The sequence below is a fragment of the Bactrocera tryoni genome, chromosome 3 (assembly GCF_016617805.1).
Source record: "Bactrocera tryoni isolate S06 chromosome 3, CSIRO_BtryS06_freeze2, whole genome shotgun sequence".
Classification (NCBI taxonomy): domain Eukaryota; kingdom Metazoa; phylum Arthropoda; class Insecta; order Diptera; family Tephritidae; genus Bactrocera; species Bactrocera tryoni.
This window is the reverse complement of record NC_052501.1, coordinates 35,843,334-35,864,212: the sequence shown is the minus strand read 5'-3', so window position 1 is coordinate 35,864,212 and position 20,879 is coordinate 35,843,334. Positions and strand designations below refer to the sequence as shown.

Here is a 20,879-nt window from a genome sequence, read left to right as displayed (position 1 = left end):
TGCATGTACAAATTAGTGTTGCCGGCGACGTACATTTCAGTATGAATTCTTGACTTACGCATACTTGTGTACTTGTGTGAGCTTTACGGAGCAAGTTAGTATTGAAATATTCGTATACGCATATGCAAGCTGAATAATACTCTGTTAATTATTTAAAAATTTTAAAGCTTTAAATCTAATTGCAAAGATTGGCAATATCAATTATTTTTCCATAACTGTTTTGTTTGCTTCTCACTTAAATTGCTTTTAACCCTTTTCACCTCGAAGTAAAGTTCCTCTGAGCTCTTAAATTATTGAGCTTCTTTGTACATTTTTGGAGTTAACAAATAAAAAAAAAATGTTGAAGATTTCATTTCCTAAGTTGCTTAAGTTATAAGCTAAAGATTTCCACCTCAATGGTTTCTGATTGTAAGTTAGCTAGAAGCTACAGTCCAGTACCAGTCTTAAAACTTTAACTTATTTATGATATTGAAGGAAGATTTATAAGCTTCAGTTTTATAGACCTTTCCATTTTTCGCTATCTCTTACTTTTAGGATATGTTTTTAAACAATTAAGCTAAAAAATATTTCGTCTCAGAATGGAACTTTATTTACAAGATTTAAAAAAATGTTATTTACTTGAGTTTCCGCTTTTTAATTAAGTTATGTACAAACACAATCGAACAAAATTTTATGGATTTGTTTAATATTATAAAATAAATATTCTAAAATATTTCGCATTCAAAAAAAAAAGTAATTAGCTTTTAAAGCCTTATATTTCATTGTTACCCTTCTGCCATGCTTCGACCAAGTTATTAGATTACCGTTAAAAGGTTTTATATGGTTAAAAGGCCGGTAAAAGCGAATTTTTCTGAATTTTTTCTGAGAAAACTTTTAAACTTATTGACACATAAATTTTTAAACATATTATGGTATCTTCTTTTGCATTTAAGACTCAAATTCTGACAAAAATTTCCTTTATAAAAAATCTTTATCGGTGACTAGAATATTTCCATTAATTACTAAAATATATATTTAGGAAGCATGCACAAGAAATCAATCGGCTTAGCCGTTTACGTGTAGTGTTAGTCACCGACTTTGAAAACATCATTTTGACAAAAACGCGTTGAACGTTTGCCTTGTACTTAAAATTTGCGTATTGTTTCGAATTTCACCGGAACGATATGCAATTTTCTGCATGTATTGTTGTACGTATATTTATATAAGAAAATGAAGTTAAAAAATAAGTTTTTTAAATTTTTAACTGCATATAACCCTTTAATCTATTCACTAATCTAGACAGTCCTTATTGTCGTTGCAGATTTATATAACAGCTGTTTGTGACAGTAAAAGTTCACATCGTTTAATATTTATTAAAAGAAAAAATTGTTGTGGTGTTTTCCTATAAAAGTTTTCTTGTTTTTGATGTTTTCTTTTTATTAGAAATAATGGAAAGATTTTTTGATGTAGTAAGTCGATTACTAGGAGAATTAATTTGTTTGCTTACATTTTTTCTCTTTGTGTAAATCAGCCCTGCTGAAAGGACTATAAATCTTCCGCAGAACCTTTCTCTCGTCGAGACGTGACTTATAGTGTTTGTAGAAAGTATAACTACGAAATTTTATTCTAGAAAGTTCAAAGTTATTATTTTTTATGCATTCTTCAAATATTGTCGAGCTTTTTGATACTATCTTCATTTGCGAGCTATTTCTAATATTTACATAAATAGCCTAGATAAATAGAAGAATATAGAATTAAAATAAAGTTAGAAAGAAAAATTTGCTAAAATTTATTTAAAATAAAAATACTGTTTATCCATTGACGTTATCACCTTCACCAACAGCTACCGTTGCCTTTACTTAACGTTTAATAATTGAGCTTTCAGAAGTGTGCCTTTAAAAGCAAAGAAAAGCTGAAAGCTCATTTACCTTAAGTGGGTCTTTTATAAAACCAATAGGACATTTAAAACACCCTACAGAGTCTTTGATGGGCACCATCATACTCAGGCATATCATAATTCGTTTATACATATAGTACAATGGAGAAAGAAAATGAAAGTAGAAATTTTTGGTAGAAGCTGCTACCGGCAGCACAATATAACAGCAGTAGACTGTTTGCTGGATCATCATTGACAAATGATGTCTGCTACAGATTTGTCTTTACACAAACCAAAGCCCCCACTGCTGATGCACAACCGTTGGACATTCGGGTCACGCCACTGGTGGCTGCATGGCAAAAACGTAATGCAAGCGATTATATCCGCCAATCAACTTTGTGCTTGGAGATGTAGGTGGTACATATCTCCATTGGTCGGTGTGTGAGGAGCACAGTTAAAGAGAAAGTAGCGGTAAAGTATGTGTAACAGCTGGCAAACGTTTTCTACTTTTGACCGCTTCACAACACGCTTTTGTCCGCGAGAATAAGCACGAAGAATGAATATGACACAATATACATATATTAACTATTATATAATGATTACCTGTGCTTATACATCTTCTTTCACTTGTTATATCTTTATTTTAACTGCCATGTCCGAGTGTAAATGCAACTGCTCGTCGGGGCACTTATTTTTTGGCGGCATAAATCAATGACTGTTGCCTCTTTAAGCAGGCGCGCGAATCATGCTGATCCACTTACATACATATTTACATGCGGAATGATAATTAATGGAACGGCAGTACTTTATGTGCAACTGAGTTAAAATATTTGCATGCAGAGGTAGAAATGATATTCACATCAAAAGGGATGCAGAATATAGGTGTCATTAATATCACAAAAACTTGGACTGAAAGGTTTTGAGAATTAAAATAGCAAATTGTTTTGAAATTTTATGTTAAAGACAAGTATAATGATCATAATTCATTAAATAAATTTAATAACATTAGTAATAACTATTTAACTACATAAACATCGTTTGAGTTTTGTCTTTCGCAGATTTTGATTGTTTTCAACTTTTTAAAGAAAGAAAATATTTTTAAGATCAACAGATTTTAGATATCTTTAAAAAACACAAGAACTGATTCTATTTGGTACTTGTCTAAGTCCTCTTAGATCCTACTGAAACTACAAATTTCTTGACTTAATTCACCTTCTGGCCACGACTGAAAACTCCAACGCAGTAATCGAAATATTTCACCAGAATGAAATTGAAGTATCTTATTTCATACGAGTATAACATTGGAATGTGAGCGAAGAAGTATTCCGCAAGTGGCGTGATATTACGGAGAGGGTTGTAATGAGAAGGCCGGTTAAAAATTGAAATTCGCTGAAAAAGCAACAAATAAAGAAAATTAAAAAAATGCAGCAAAAGTTTACACACCCTACACGTACATTGATGTCATCGCGTCAATATTTAGTAAGTCGATTGCGTAAATGGAATTTTGCGCTTAACAATGTTGCGGCGGGGACGGAAAATACACCAAAACCGCAAGGTCTAGACACTGATTCGGTGGATGAGGAAAATATATATTAAAGATATTATTATAGTTTACAGCATGCTGCTGGCATTCATGTTTTTATTACGCAACAGCAGTTCATTTTTTTCAGTACTTTCATTTTATGCTCTGATATAATATGAATCGAAAATTATTTTGAGAACAAGGATGCATAATTGCTGTATATATTTTTTTCTTCCATCATTTTATAAGTCGACTGTGTCATGCAATCATTACTAAACATAGAAGTATATTGACGATAACCTAATGCTCAGTACTTCCAGAGATATATTTTCCATGTAAAAAGTGAAAGAATAGATGCGATTTAGGAAGCTTCATCAATGGTCAAGATATAAGGTCTCGCCATTTTGTTTTATGAAATGCAATTTATTGTAAGGAAATGGTTACAAGTGAATTTTACGAAAAATTATCTATCACTAGTCACTACTTTTTCCCATATTTGAGGCAAAGTTCGAATACCATTATCATGGACTTGATCCCATTTCGTATTTTCTGTGAGTAGGACTACTTTTGAAAACTTCTATCCTCTAAATACTCAGATATGAAACGGAAAAGGACAACAGAGCTAACGGAGAGATCTTCTAGTAGAAGAGTATTCAACAAAGCACGTAGAAGTGGCAATGTACAAGGAGCGTTCAAAAGTAAACTTTTGGAATCTAGTGCCCCCTGGTGGCGCCATCTATATGTCCACTGTTAGAATCTGCTATCTTTATCGATTGTCCAGTGAGAATTTCATGACACTTCATATATTGGAAGGGAAGTTATTGCGTTTCAATTGTCAGTATGTTTTTACTATCGGTGCGCAAATGAGCTTCGAACAAAGAGCCAACATTAAATTTTGTTTTAAAATTGGTAAAACTTTTACCAAAACATTTCAATTGATGAAACAAATTTATGGCGATGATTACCTATCCAGTAGCAGAGTGCACGAATGGTTTCAATGTTTTCAAAGTGGTCGTGAGGACATAAATGACGATCAACATGTGGGCCTATCAAAATCCGTGATCACCGAAAGATCCATCGAAACTGTGCGTGGATTCATCAAAAATCAGCCGAAATCATCATTGAAATTCATGGAAATGGGATTGAACATCTCCAAAACATCGATTTAACGCATTTTGACCGAACATTTGGGCTTAGGAAAGGTGTGTGCACGCACAAATTGACTGACGACCAAAAATTGTTTAGAATCCAACATTCGAAAGGCGATTATTTGACCAAAAATCACATTTTAACCATTAACTACTCCCCGTATTCACCTGATTTGGCACCGTGCGACTTCTTCTTTTTCGGAAAAATGCATTTGCCCATGAAAGGGAAGCATTATGCAGACGTAGAGGCCATTCAAAAGGCTTGCACCGGCCAACGAGCTAAAACACTGTTGTTCTGTGTTTTTTTTAAGTCCTGTTTACTTTGGAACGCACTTTGTATTTGTCTTAATTTTAACTCAATAACCATCCACAAAAATCTGTAATTTTGGCTTCTTTACATTTTCATTTGTCAAAATAAGGTTTATCGATATTACCAATCACTTTTTTCTAAAAAAAATATAACTATAGTGAAGGAAAACAAAAATGGTGAACTGGCGGTTGCTCCAGTTCCATATAGAAGCTAAGATAGGTTTTGACAAGTCAATTTAAATATGTTGGGTAAGTCATCGACTTCAAAATAGGATTCTTTTGAGTCAATATTCAATGAGTATGTCAATTGTTTTCCTATAAGCTCCGCCTGTGATGTCCTTCAGTGAATGACTTTTAATGTCTCTAATGGAAAACAGAAAATGTGACAGGGCACCAAATGTGATGAATATGGCGGCTGAGCTATGACCCTCGTTTCGCGTTTGTTCAAAAAGATATGGTAGAATGTGACGGCGATTGATCCGCTCGTTCACGACAAGTTTCTTTACGTACAGTGGTGGCCATAACATATGCAACTAATACATTATTTTAGGAAAAGTATATTTATCTCACTATTAAACTTTGCAAACTGTTGATTGAACATGAAATTATTATAATTTGGTATTTTTACTTTTAATTAGCGTTTTTAAACCAAAAAATTTCATTCATAAATATATAATAAAAATTGCATTCCGATTTCATCTCTTAAATTAAGTGGACAAAACTAAGTTTAATAGTGAGATAATATACTTTTCCTAAAATAATGTATTAGTTGCATATGTTATGGCCACCACTGTAGGCGCCTAAAGATCGGCCAAAAAAATTCTTAATGACCGTTTGATTTGTTCATAACACGGCAGTAATCAAAGGTTACGGTGAGATGCATACACTCACATTTCGATATCAGTAATGATGGGATATATTAACGTAGCTATGTTGTCATGTACCTCTATTGCGACCTCCACTCGACTTCGTTTCTGCAAAAGATACACGGACTAGCATTGATACGCTTCATACCCGAAATATTAACCAAAACCTGTTGAGTCGATCCAATGGAGATGTTGAGATCCTTTGTTACCTCCATAATATCAACATAAGGATTTATAAGCACTTTTTATACCCTGAACAGGGTATATTAAGTTTGTCACGAAGTTTGTAACACCCAGAAGAAATCGTCGGAGACCCTATAAAGTATATATATAAATGATCAGTATGTCGAGCTGAGTCGATTTAGCAATGTCCGTCTGTCTGTATATATACAAACTAGTCCCTCAGTTTTTAAGATATCGTTTTGAAATTTTGCAAACGTCATTTTCTCTTCAAGAAGCTGCTCATTTGTCGGAACGGCCGATATCGGACCACTATAACATATAGCTGCCATACAAACTGAACGATCGGAATCAAGTTCTTGTATGGACAACTTTCACATTTGACAAGATATATTAACGAAATTTGGTATATGTTATTTTCTAAGGCAACAATGTAATCTCCGAAGAAATTGATCAGATCGGTTAACTATAGCATATAGCTTCCATACAAACTGAACACATAGTTATTAACAGAAATGCACCTGTGGAGGGTATTTAGCTTCGGTGCAACCGAAGTTAACGTTTTTTCTTGTTTTATCTTTCGGACGTTATGTTCGTTAACAGAGATGGATGCAAGAGACAAAAAATCATATGTTATGTACATGGGTAAAGAAATATGATATATGATGGGCTCGGTTTGCATAGAGCATTGCGACTAGGAAATAGGAGAAGCGAAAATTTATAACTCTTAATGTAAATGATGGACATTAATTCTATTTATTCTATTTTTGAACGAGTAGAATTTGATTTGCGTTATGAGCTAATATAAAGTATATATATAAATGTTAAAGTTTAAATGAAAATTTCAAAGAATTTGGATTACAAACAAGTACGGAGAGCTTACATTCGAGCTTATTAACTTATTATATTCTTCTTTTTCTTTGCTGGCGTAGCTACTGCGATTATAGCCGAGTTAACAACAGCGCGCCACTCGTTTCATCTTTTCACAATATGACACCAATTGGAGATTCCTAAGCGAAGCCAGGTCCTTCTCCACCTGGTCTTTCCAACGAATCGGAGATCTTCCTCTTCCTCTGATGCCACCGGCGAGTACTGCGTCGAATACTTTCTGAGCTGGAGTGTTTTCGTCCATTCAGACGACATGACCTAGGCAGCGTAGCCGCTGTCTTTTATTTTGCTGAACTATGTCGTATACCTCATACAGCTCATCGTTCCATCGAATGCGATATTCGCCGTGGCCAACGCGCAAAGGACCATAAATATTTCGCAGAACCTTTATCATGCAAACTCGTAACGTCGACTCATCAGATGTTGTCATCGTCCATGCCTCTGCATCATATAGCAGGACGGAGATGATGAGTCACTTGTAGAATTTTTTTAGTTCTTCGAGAGAGGACTTTACTTCTCAATTGCCAACTCGGTACGAAGTATCATTATTGTTGCAAGTTATGACTGTCATCAGTGACGTGGGAGCCTAGTCGCAGTCGTGACGGCTGTTTTTTTGATGACAGGAGATATTTCATCTTGCCCTTGTTCACTACCAGTTATTATATTAACTTGAACATATTTCGTGACTTATGTGTTCTTATAATATCTTGAAATATATTGGTTTTAGTTTGGTTCACCCAAAGAGAGATTCGACTATTCAAGAAATTTGTCATATAAAGTAATTCTTGAAAGAAAAATATAATCTTAAATGACATGAAGTTTATATAAAAGAAAGTTTTAAAGTTTTTTGCAATTACATTCTTGTTGAACTATTCCTGAATGAGATAGGATCTATGTATTCAGTGGTTCAGGGTATCGATTAATTTTTTTACAATGACATCTGTAAATAGTGCTAAGTTCGAGTGTAACAGACATTTTGTACTCTTGCAACTTTCAGAAATCAAAGCCGGCGAAATTCCTTCAGGTGCTTCATCCATCCTCTTCTTCAAATGATGAATTAATGATATTTAATATTAACCCCTCCGAAGTGACTAAATATATTGAGTTAATCTCAAAATTGTCTACCAGAGGATCGGAATTCATTTATTAGAGGTATGAGGTAAATACCAATTTAATTCTACTAGTTCACCGCTAAGCCCCATACTTTTAAGAAATCTTGTTTGTTTGTTGTTTAGTTTCATTAAAACATCACTAATTTTGACCATGCAAAACGGTTTAAATACAGGTGAAAAGACGGTAATCATTTGATTGGGTATATTGAAAGCAGAGAAAGGAACGGGTTGAGTGCATTAATTTTCACATTGCTTGGTTATACAAGCGAACATATTTTGAGGTAATTTTAAAAAATACTCTTTGTGCGACATATTAGGCATAAACTTGTTAGACGATAATCATTATAAGTAGTACATATGGGCGGAGTGATTTTAACTATTTTTGCTAATTCTACATACAATTAACACGCCACAGACCAACAAAATGGTCACAGGACTTCATTAAGGTGCCTCACATAGCATCAACAAATATATAAGGAATGAAGTCAGCCTGATGTTTGAAAATGCTGATGTTCCTTGTACGGGGTTGAGTCAAGTTTTCACCAGAATTTTGCTCATACAAAGCCCTCTTAGCCCCATCCTGGGTAGCATGTAGGTGGTAATCCAATCGATCCAAGAGTATACCTCAGCACGACAAGGGCACTTTTAGCCTGACAGTATCAGCTATGACTCGGTATATAATTTAAAATCTTCATAAATTAATCAAATCAAAATAATATACGGATCAGGCCGAGAACGTTTTTAGAATACTGAACTGATCTTTAAGCCAAGAGAATTAATAATCGTAGCTTGCTTCTTTAAAAAACTACTCAACTCAATTGAAAGTGAGGCTAAATAGGCTATTAAATTATTATTTACAAGTTCCAAAGCAATGTACAAGAATATGGTGGGAAATGAAACCAAAGTGGAAAACTATTGCCAACGATTTCTATTCTAGACCAAAGGTAAAATGAGGTTGGCTAGGTAACAGAACCGGTAATATCTTTTGCAAGGCGCTTAACTGAGTGGTAGGAACTGAAATGCCTGCGAACGAAGTTGTCAAAAATATTAGACCCATAGCAGTCTAAATATTTAAATGTGTGTGTATGTTCAATATGTTCAATATGTTCACACAACGCACTCAACCGTTAAGTAAAGTAAGTGTTAACAAATCATTCAAATAAAATGGTGTCTGTAAGTTTTTATATCAACGTTTGCTCAAACTCGTAGACATTTTCATGTGGAATGCGGGTGTGGGGCAAATTCATTAATCAAAAGGTATTTGTAACTCTTTTGATGCGAACTATGTTTATGTATTGATTTGCGACCAAATTTTAAATCAGTTAAATGTGTGAGTATGTAGAGGCTTTTGAACTGTAATCAAAAAAATGTGCGTGTTATGTGTGGGCACTATACCATTAGACTATGTTGTTACTAGTGTAATATAATTATAACATAGCAGGGTATACCATATTAAGTTTGTAACGCCTAGAAGAAAGTGTTGGAGACCCAAAAATATAGATGTATAAATGATCAGCTTGACAAGCTCACTTTATTTAACCACGTCCGTCTGTCTGTATATTCCCATTCCAATAAAGCTATCATACAAAGTGAGCGGCCAAAATCAAGTCCCTGTATGGAAAACTGTATTATTTGACAAAGTATTTTCACGAAATCTGGCATCAACTATTATTACAGCATCGCTACAATATTCGAAGAAATTATTCAGATTGGGTAACTACAGCATTTAGCTGTCCTACACACTGATCTATAAAACTCAACTATTTGTATGGAAAACCGTTTTATTTAACGAGATATCATCATGAAATTTGGCATAGATTATTTTCCAAGACATCGCCATAATCTCCAAACATATTGTTCGGATCAAACCACTGCTGTATATAGGTGCCATATAAACTGACTGATTTTCTTGTTTTTTATATTGCTTTGAATAATGCTGATCTATACTTGATATGGTCGGATATGTAGCGTTGGTAAAGCAAAAATAAATGCGATATTGTAAGAGAAACTATGTATCTTCGATATATGTGACCTGGTCTACGAAAAGGGAGCTAACGTGCGAAAACTAGTTTTCTGGGAAAAGCTGTTAAAAATAATCGTCAGTTTCTCGTTATCTCATTAATTGTTCTCCTTTTTTTTTGACACTTAAGCCCCCTTTCCGTAGACCAGGTCACATATGCGTTTGAGTTGAATTAGACACAAGCACATGCCTAGATAGGTACGTCTTATGATGCGGCATTTTCGTGTGCGACAATCAAAATGAAAACGCTCGAGTACGTGAAGGAAATCAATTTTAAGAATGTGTGTGTATTCAAATTACTAATGGAAATAAACAAAACGACTCGATAACTATCGGGACAGGCAATTCAAACGTTCGTGCTGACTATAGATGCTTAACTAACGATTTGTTATTTATCAATTTTAATTTGTTGTTTTCGACTCATTTCATTGTACGTATGTATGTGCGTATATGTATAAATATGTGCATATGTATGTGTACATTTTAAGTCAGCTGCAGAGTTGTCAAGCATTTAAGCAAGCAAATAAAGGCGGTAAGTTCCAACTCAAGGCGCTAAGAAAAAGTGGAAGAGTTCGCCTTCCTTCCTTCTCAAAACAAAACATATTTTGGCAATTAAATGAGGAAGTGAACAGCGGGACATGAGCGCAAACATCAAGGCGAGCTAAAGGCGCCAAAATCTCGTTTGTGGGCACGAGCATAAGCAAGATAGGCGCAAGTCGCTCTCGTGCAATATTTTGTTGGCATTACGACGCCATGGCATTGCACTAGATACATTCCGAAATACTGGAGTTCGTGCGAAAACATGCTCTGACACCTACATACATAGGGCTCTTGCGGTCGTTTGACAGGTCAAGATTGTTTTGCATGTTGTGCTTGTTTCGTTCCCAGCTTTGTATTTGTGTTGACAGCTGGTACAATACATGTGATAAGATAAATAAAAGCTGTCGGAATGGTGACATGCTAAAAGCATTAATACTTATTACCTCAAAAAGGCGTATTATTGCATAATAAGCAATAATTTGAAAACATGTTTACACTACATGTGCATCTCCACATACTCGTACACACATACATATACTTATTATAGAGCGCGTCTACTCTATGGCACATGAAAGTGAAATTTAGATACAGTATTATACTCAAAAATAATAGACATCGTCAGGAATTCTTCGCTTAAATATGTATACGAATTTACAGGTTCTGTGAAGTAGCGGGGCAAATGAGTATGCCCTGTAGTCCAACGGAGAGGCATACTTACGTACAGGGATTATTGCCGCAACCTCCAAAGAAAAATTAATTTCAATCTTAAAAGTATCTCAAACTACAAGTTCCTCTCTAAAACTCTTTTTCAGCTAAATGTGGGCCAAATGACGTTATTTCGGACACACTTTTGTATGTTTGAATTATTTATAAAGATACGTTTGAGAACCGAAGGGCAATTGGATTTATCTAATTCGAATGGCTTAATAAAACAATAATGAATTTTCCGTTTGGCATTTATTGAAAATTATAACGGGTGATTCTAGTAGAGGTGAGAGTGAGGCCGCTAGACCTTCCCAAGCGACATCGGTTTGCTCTGAACCTGGACTCTTGAAAAGTTCAGAGAAAATCCGACGATTTCGAGCCAAATTTCGTTCAGCGATGAGACCCATTTCTGGCTCAATAGATATGTAAGCAAGCAAAGTTGCCGCATTTGCGACGAAGGGTAGTCTGAAGAGATTCAAGAGCAAACTGGCAGCTCTTCAGGAAAAAGCAACGGTTTGGTGTGGTTTGTGGGCCGGTGGATGCCGTTGAGAATGTAACCGGCAACGTCGATCGTTATCGTGTTATGATAACCGGCGCTATTTGGTTTCAACAAGACGGCGCCACACACCGCATCAATCAATGGATTTATTGAGAGAACTCTTCCGTGGGCAGATAATTTAGGGAACCTCGAAATGGATAACCATTTACGAGTAGTGTATTTGTCAGGCGGTATGACCAATACGGAGAAACTGAAAACGTAGATGACAAGCTAGGAAGAGCGAGAAACCACGTGGCATTCAAAAGCTCCATCTGCTTTTTGAGAATCCACTGCTCTAAGCTGAGCATTCTTTTGTTATAAAGGGACTAAACAAAAATCTAAATACAATGAAAAAAGGTTGCATTGAGAGCAGGAAAACATAAATCGTCATTGGTTTGATGTATTATTTACAGATGAATCAACTTTTGTATTGTCCAACCCCTTGAGACGTAGATTTACTCAACATAGTACCGATAAAAGTGCATCTTTATGAATGCTTCTCTGCTCATGGATTTGGGGTTTTGAGGTGCTTCATAGACAACGTGAACGCCGTTAGAACGATAAAATTGTATAGAAACATGGGAAATTGCAGCAATCGTTGAATAAACGTTAGCCAGGGCAAACCAATGTATTTTATACAATGTAATCATTGCGACAGTGTTTACTTTTATGACAGAGTTTACCGTTCTTTAGTACGAGGGCTGATATATACATTCTGGCCTAGGGCAACACTAAGTGTTGCCAGGTGCAATCTGACATTTCCATTGGAACGTTTTACATTTTTTAGCATAACATCACTCAGAACGTTTTGTCATTTAATCGTGAATTGTTTTATTTACAGGGAATTAAAAAATTCATCTCGGCCAAAAAATGGAACTAACTCGTGAACATTTTCGTGCGATCATTTTTCACAACTTTCGACGTGGATTATCAAGACAAGAGTGCATCGATGAACTAAAATCTTTGTATGGCTATGAAGCACCATCCTATAGCACTCTGAAAAACTGGGACAACGAACTCAATCGTGGCCGACGCTCGCTCAAAGACGAATTCCGTGAAGGTGGTCCAAAAACAGCCGTTGTGCCAGAAAACATCGATGCCGTACGTGAACTGATAATGCAAGACCGTCATATAACATACCTTCAGATAGAGGCATGCCTATGCATTTCTCCCACCAGCATACATTCGATATTGCATGAACACCAGGCCGTAAAAAAGGTTTGTTCTCGTTGGATCCCGCGCAATTTGACAATCGCTCAAAAAAAGGCGCGTGTGGATTGGTGTAAAGAAATGCTGAAAAAATACGATCGCGGTGCTTCAAAAGACGTTTATAAGGTGACGAATCATGGATCTGTGCGTATGAGCCCGAAACAAAACAGCTATCGACAAAAAAAAATAAAAATAAAAAATAGAAAAAAAATAAAAAAAAAACAAAGAAACATTTTCATTGATAAATATGCCTATTTACATTATTAGGCCAGAAATATATTATAGCAACCTACGTAAAATGTCTCCAACAGTGGCAATATAACACGTTCGATGAGTGAATTGTGGACAATCTTTTGCTCAGCATTACCAAATCTGCAGAAAAGTGTTCTCTACGATATCACTAATGGAGGGCAAAAGTGATTAAATATTAAAATAAATGTGTTGCTGCTTTGATAGGGATAACAGATAGATTGTAACTGAAGAAACATGCCCTACGTATGTATGTATCTAATTGGACATGCCCTACGTATGTATGTATCTAATTTGACAATTTCAAAGACATAAAGGCCTCGGAGTTTTGTTTACAAACGGAGTAGAATAACTAAATTAAAATGTGATTTGACTTTAACTCGTGTAAAAAATCTGCGAAACATTGATAAAGCTTCAAATTACAAACGACTTATTACTCCCTATTAACCTTTGGCCGCCCATTTGAAGTATTTAACTATAAGTATATAAATATATTTATGTATACATATATGTATATGTACGAGTGTATATATGATAGTCAGTCGCATTTATTAATTTGTATGGGGCTCCTCTAAAGTGAAAGTCGGACCTTTGGCAATAAATATGAAAATTATTCGTTATTTATATGACATCAGCGTCATATTCATTGTGAACATCATAATTCAAATGGAAAAAGCGTTCTTAATTCACTCTTTTTGAGAACGTATTCGAGTATATTTAAAAACATAAAAATATCTTCTTCTTCTTCTTAATTGGCGTAGACACCGCTTACGCGATTATAGCCGAGTTAACAACAGCGAGCCAGTCGTTTCTTCTTTTCGCTGCGTGGCGCCAATTGGATATTCCAAGCGAAGCCAGGTCCTTCTCCACTTGGTCCTTCCAACGGAGTGGAGGTCTTCCTCTTCCTCTGCTTCCCCCGGCGGGTACTGCGTCGAATACTTTCAGAGCTGGAGTGTTTTCATCTATCCGGACAACATGACCTAGCCATCGTAGCCGCTGTCTTTTAATTCGCTGAACTATGTCAATGTCGTCATATATCTCGTACAGCTCATCGTTCCATCGAATGCGATATTCGCCGTGGCCAATGCGCAAAGGACCATAAATCTTTCGCAGAATTTTTCTCTCGAAAACTCGTAACGTCGACTCATCGGTTGCTGTCGTCGCCCAAGCCTCTGCACCATATAGCAGGACGGGAATTATGAGCGACTTATAGAGTTTGGTTGTTGTTCGTCGAGAGAGGACTTTACTTTTCAATTGCCTACTCCGTCCGAAGTAGCACCTGTTGGCAAGAGCAATCCTGCGTTGGATTTCCAGGCTGACATTATTAGTGGTGTTAATGCTGGTTCCTAAATAGATGAAATTATCTACAACTTCAAAGTTATGACTGTCAACAGTGACGTGAAGCCAAGTCGCGAGTGCGACGACTGTTTGTTTGATGACAGGAGATATTTCGTTTTGCCCTCGTTCACTACCAGACCCATTTTCTGTGCTTCCTTGTCCAGCCTAGAGAAAGCAGAACTAACGGCGCGGGTGTTGAGGCCGATGATATCAATATCGTCGGCATACGCCAGCAGCTGTACACTCTTATAGAAGATGGTACCTTCTCTGTTTAGTTGAGTTTAGTTTTACACATGGCTCAAGCAGCTCACTACTTCCGGTCTTTGACCAAGTATCCTCTGGGTAGCCTAAGAACATCCGTTCGAAGGCGAGCTAATGTGAGAAGGCGAAATATTCCCTACATAGGGTTGTGCGCTGGGCTTGGGACCCGCCACGTAAAAAACAATACCAATGAAAAAGTTTAAACATAAAAGTACCTACTGATAATTATAGTTAAGCTAACCTATTTGCATAATAGAAAATTTAGTCGGTGGGAAAAGTAACACCTTACACATATGCGCATAATTTTTCGCTTTAAAAATATTCAGTTGCACTGTTCTATTTATACACATCAATTTAACGGTTGTGTGTTAAGATGATTTTTACATAAGCTAAGGAAACATCAATACTTGCTTAAGTGTACAAAAATTATTACCGCTTAGAATAAACAACACTGTTTAGAACAAATAAAATAAATTGGTGATATTATCAAATGATCTATCGTAGGTGCAAGCGAAGAGTGACGTTCTGTGCAAAAATTACTAATAAAACAAGTAAGGAAGGGCTAAGTTCGGGTGTCTTCGAACATTTTAAACTCTCGCATAATAAAGTGATAAACGAGATTTCATTACCCGTTATATTTTTCAAATACCGTATTTGTGTAAAGTTTTATTCCGCTATCATCATTGGTTCCTAATGTTTATACTCGTATTATACAGAGAAGGCATCCGATGGAATTCAAAATAGCGTTATATTGGAAGAAGGCGTGGTTGTGAACCGATTTCACCCATATTTCGTACATGTCATCAGGGTGTTAAGAAAATATTGTATACCGAATTTCATTGAAATCGGTATAGTAGTTCCTGAGCTATGGTTTTTGGTCCATAAGTGGGCGATGCCACGCCCATTTTCAATTTTTAAAAAAAGCCTGGGTGCAGCTTCCTTCTGCAATTAGTTCCGTAAAATTTAGTGTTTCTGACGTTTTTTGTTAGTCGGTTAACGCACTTTTAGTGATTTTCAACATAACCTTTGTATGGGAGGAAGGCGTAGTTATTATCCGCTTTCTTCCATTTTTGAACTGTATATGGAAATGCCTGAAGGAAACGACTTTATAGAGTTTGGTTGACATAGCTATAGTAGTTTCCGAGATATGTACAAAAAACTTAGTAGGGGGCGGGGCCACGCCCACTTTTCCAAAAAAATTACGTCCAAATATGCCCCTCCCTAATGCGATCCTCTGTGCCAAATTTCACTTTAATATCTTTATTTATGGCTTAGTTATGACACTTTATAGGTTTTCGGTTTTCGCTATTTTGTGGGCGTGGCAGTTGTCCGATTTTGCCCAACTTCGAACTTAACCTTCTTATGGAGCCAAGAAATATGTGTACCAAGTTTCATCATGATATCTAAATTTTTACTCACGTTACAGCTTGCACGGACGGACGGACAGACAGACATCCGGATTTCAACTCTACTCGTCACCCTGATCACTTTGGTATATTTAACCCTATATATGACACTTTTAGTTTTAGGACTTACAAACAACCGTTATGTGAACAAAACTATAATACTCCCCTTAGCAACTTTGTTGCGAGAGTATAAAAATATTAAATGTTGTTTTTAGAAATGTGGTTTTCAAGAAGAATTGAAAGGCCTACAATTTAGTTTTATGGCCAAAAAGAAAGCATTATTATAAAGAGAGTTTGCTGTTGTGGTTTAAAAATGAGGGAGAATTTCAGGGAAGTGACTGGCGCGGCTGGCTCGATTAAGTTGCAGCCGATAAGCCCAATTTTTATTCAGGTTATGCAGCAATAGGGACAGTATATACATATGCCACAACAACACGCCAAATATTCTCTTAAACAGCGTCAATCGTTTTGGGGGTGATTTGCGCAGACAAGCGACTTCACAAAAACCCACAAGATTTCAGCCAGCGGTGTTAAATCGCACGATCGTGGGGGTCACGTCAAAGGCTCAATAGCTATATATTTTTTCTCTGGCTGCATGACATGTAGCGACATCTTGTCAGACCAAATCGACCAGATCGCCCACATTAATATCCTCAAATTCAAACATGAGAAAGTCATTAATTACGGCTTTATAGCGTTCCTCATTGATTGTAATGTTAAGGGGACTTCGTTTGAGAATAAATATCGGCCAATGACCCTGTCTGTCTATAAAACACAAAAAAGCGAGCTTAATCGCTGAACAAAATTTTCTTGTGAAATTCGGGATAGGTGGCCGTCTCGTTTTAAGCCCATTCACCGAACGTGCAAACCAAACTGAGTATAAACCAAGTAACAGCTAGCAAAAAGACTAGCTTCGAAAACAGTATTGCCACCCAACAAAAAAAAAAAAAAACATCTGTTAAGATATCACCTGGACGGAGAAACTCGGAAAGAAAGACAAACATATTTCTCATCAATAAAATTGATATCCGAGCGCCTTAGTTTATTGCTCAAATAATACTATGCATTACGGTATCATATAAATTTCTACGTTTCATTTCATTTCACTTCTACAACCTACTTTTTCTGAGGGCACATAAAGTCAATGGCTGAGAAACCGATTGGTCAATCTGGTCAAAGTTGAAAACCAACATTCAAACTGTTATTGGCAAAATAGAAACAACCGTGCTGATAAAGTTGTGGAGAATTGATCCCACATGATAGTATTTCGTCATCTAGTATAGAAATTCGGGTAGAACACTTTTATAATTACAGCATTCCTCTTGTGCCAATAAAAGATAAAATCGGGTCAAGATCTCCCTTACCGCCCCTATACCTAATTTAAATATTTTCCAATTTCTATTTGACTTCTATCGGTCAATACATAAGAAATCTTAATGAAATTCAGAAAGAATCGCACGTTGCGTTCAATATGCGATGAAGCTCACTTTTGGTTGAATGTCTACGTTAACAGATAAAATTGTCGCATTTGTAGTGTTTATAATTCACAAGCCATAATTGAGAGGCCATTACATTCTCAAAGGGTCATTGTTTAATGTGCACTTTGGTTGGAAGGAATCATTGGTTCACATGTCTTCGAAAGTAAAGTCGGCCATAACATTACAGTCAATGAGAAATGCTACTGAGCCATGATTAAAGACTTTTCGTACCTGAACCGGACGACCTTTGGTTCCGCCGAGACGGCGCTACATTGAAAGTCAAGTTCGGCTTTATATCTTGTTCTCTAATTATGCAAATCCTCTTGGTGGATTGCGATATTGAAAACACCTGCACCGAAACTATAACACCCCTCACAAACACAAAAGGTTATTTACAAGAATTTTCATCGGAGATTGCAGCAGATTGTTAAATTTCGTGAAGATATCTTTTCAAATGAAAAAGCTTTCCGAGCAAGCACTGGATTCCGGTTGTTCAGTTTTATGGTCTACTGATCCGATATCAGCCGTTCTGATCAAAAGCTTCTTGGTGAGATAACGACGGGTTCAAAATCTCAGATCGAATTTCTAAAGTTGAGGAACCAGTTCAAAGGATACACACTTTATGGGGTCTCTGACATTTCCTTTCGGGTGTTACAACCATCGTGGCTAACTTAGCATACCCCGTTCATGGTATAAACAGGTTAACTTTGAAACATACATAAGTGTTTGAAATGAATTGATAGAAAGAAAATATACACTTTATAGATGCGCAGTATGCTTGTATTTGCTTTGTGCAATAAAACAAACAAATTTATTGCTTGCAATCAATTACAAAAATTAACATACATACATATATACACACATAGAGGTACATAAATAAAAATGGCGAAGCGCACCGAAAAGGTAAATTTGCATGTTATACTATGAACACTTATATATATAGTATATGTACATATATACGACTAAGTCGAGTAAATGCACTTCCATTTACATATGTATATGTGTACGTACATATGTATGTACAAGGCGGGCATCACTTGCTTATTGAATTAATTAGAACAGTCAGAAAAAAGCTGGAAAGCCAACAATTCCTTCTTTATTCACTGGAATTGAATCAAATTTAATGCAAATTCGGCATGTAAACAATAAGGAATCGAGAACGTGACATTCGCTGTGGCGCAGACGACAGCGGCGGCAATAATATTGAGTTCGCACATTATCGCGAATCATGAAGGTATGTATTTTGAGCGGCAAAAATACTAAGCCATATGCATATTAAGTTGGGTCTGTGTGCAGGTATGTTTGTATGTGAGTGTAGGTGGTAACATTAACGCGTGTGTGGTTTTACAGGCATTCTTAGAATTATTCCTGTTTTGGCTTTAACAAAGAATCAGCCATAATTGGTATTTACTTAGAAGTAGCGATAGGCTGTTAACTTCAAAGCAAAGAAACGCGCAAATACACTCTTCCGCAAAGTTCTAAGCTGTATGTTCATTGGAAAACGCGCGTGTTTGCAATCTGCAGCTTTTGCGGCTGCCGAAGGTGCTTGGCGACAAACGCTGCCTAAGTTAACACATTTACACACATACATACATAAGCTAAATAAATTTCAGTATTGTAAGTTTATTGTGTATGTGTATATGTGTTTGGATGTGCGCATGCGCGCGCATGTGTGTGTGTGCATGGAAGTACTTTGTTTGGCGCTCTTATTGCCAACGCTGTTTAAGCGCACTGCTTTGCGTTCAACATTAAGCGTTCAGTATTTAATTTTGCAATTAACACTTTGGCACTAATTGAAATAAATTATTATTTAATCCAACAACAGTGAGTTAGTTGAAGTGAAGTAATCGCAAACGAGCAGCAAATGCTTTACGATTTGAGCGGCGTGCGTGATTTACTAGCGAAAAATGCTATTCGAACAACAACTAAGACGCAACAATACAGTTAGATTTTCGGTCAAATAGTAAAATAATAATTTGATCGCATAACTTTGGCATTTAAAATTTTAAAACGGCGAAAAAGTCCTGTGTGCTTGCTGGGCTCGACTCGAGCGCTGGAATTTTTGCTGCAAAACACTTTTGAAAAATGTGATTTCACACAATATGCGAAGTGATGGCAGCTCACTCACCATTTTCTGAATAAACATTTTGTTCTAAGTCACCGCCTTTTTCACAGTTCTGAAATATTTTTCGTTTTTATTTTATTTTTTTTTTTATTTTTTTGCAAGTTCGCACAGCTCGCACTTTGTTCTACTAAATATATTTCAATTAGCACTCACTAATGCCATTAACTAATTTTCACTTTCGATAGTCACTTTTAATGAGTTTTTTCTCAGTGTTGACTTTTTGCTGCGCTGCGCCTTGCTGTAGGCTCGTTAACCCGCTCGTTCAATACGCGACGACAATGAGGCTTTGAATGATCTATAGTAGTCGGCGGAGCTCTTATTTATAACCCCAAAAAATCTACGAAATATCTGCCAAACGCGCTTGAACAGCAGCCGAAGCGGCTACAACAAACACAAGCACAAACACAAATGAAATGATAAGCTACAAAATGACAACAACGATGAAAGTGCGCATTTGCACTTGTATTTGTACTAGTACTTGCTTAGCACCTGTCAGTATGTGTGTGTGTGTGTGTGTGCTAATGTAAATAAAGTAACTAGCTGCGCTGGGCGTCGAGCGAACGCACGTTTGCCGCGTTGTGTCTACGCGCACGCGTGTGCTCACTTGTATGTAGATGCTACTCATGCAGGCGCGTAAACAACTCACTGTCACGATGAGTATCCCTTTTAAGAATTTATCATATTTACAGGAGGAAAGCACACGTTATTGGCATTCTTTTAGTTGTGGATATGTGAATCGCTGCAGTGGCGTAAAACTTTGCACTTTTTACGTATATTTATTGTTGCTATACTCAAATTGTAATTGTATGCGCAACGATTACAATGGCCAGCGTTATAAGCCACTTAACGGTGCATCGTAAACATTTGACTTGCCATTTTTTTGCTCTAATTGAGGCAGTTGCGAATCCAATTGCACACACACACGCACGCATACTCACCGAGAAATGGCTAAATAAACAATTAGAATTCACTGCACAAGGCCACACATATGCAAATTTGTACATTTAAATGGGTATATTAAAGTGATATACATGCATTTTTTATGAGTTAAAGGAAAGTGTTCCAATTTGGTAGCGTCAGCGCCATATAGGATTTCATTAGGTTACAGGTTCTGCAGCTGATTTCATCAA

The 20,879-nt window shown here is 36.4% G+C and overlaps 1 protein-coding gene across 2 annotated transcripts in view; it reads right to left on the bottom strand.

Moving 5' to 3' along the window:
* Positions 1-19,992, bottom strand: part of LOC120772868 (probable cytochrome P450 4aa1) — a 40,906-nt gene extending 20,914 nt beyond the window's left edge. The window contains exon 1 of one of the 2 annotated variants that reach the window (XM_040101703.1): positions 19,903-19,992. In XM_040101703.1, coding sequence (XP_039957637.1) covers positions 19,903-19,911 — 9 coding nt within the window. In that variant the 5' untranslated portion in view covers positions 19,912-19,992. Of the gene's footprint in view, positions 1-19,752 lie in introns of both variants that reach the window. The other variant, XM_040101702.1, reaches the window with a different exon arrangement.
* Positions 19,993-20,879: the final 887 nt, after the last annotated feature.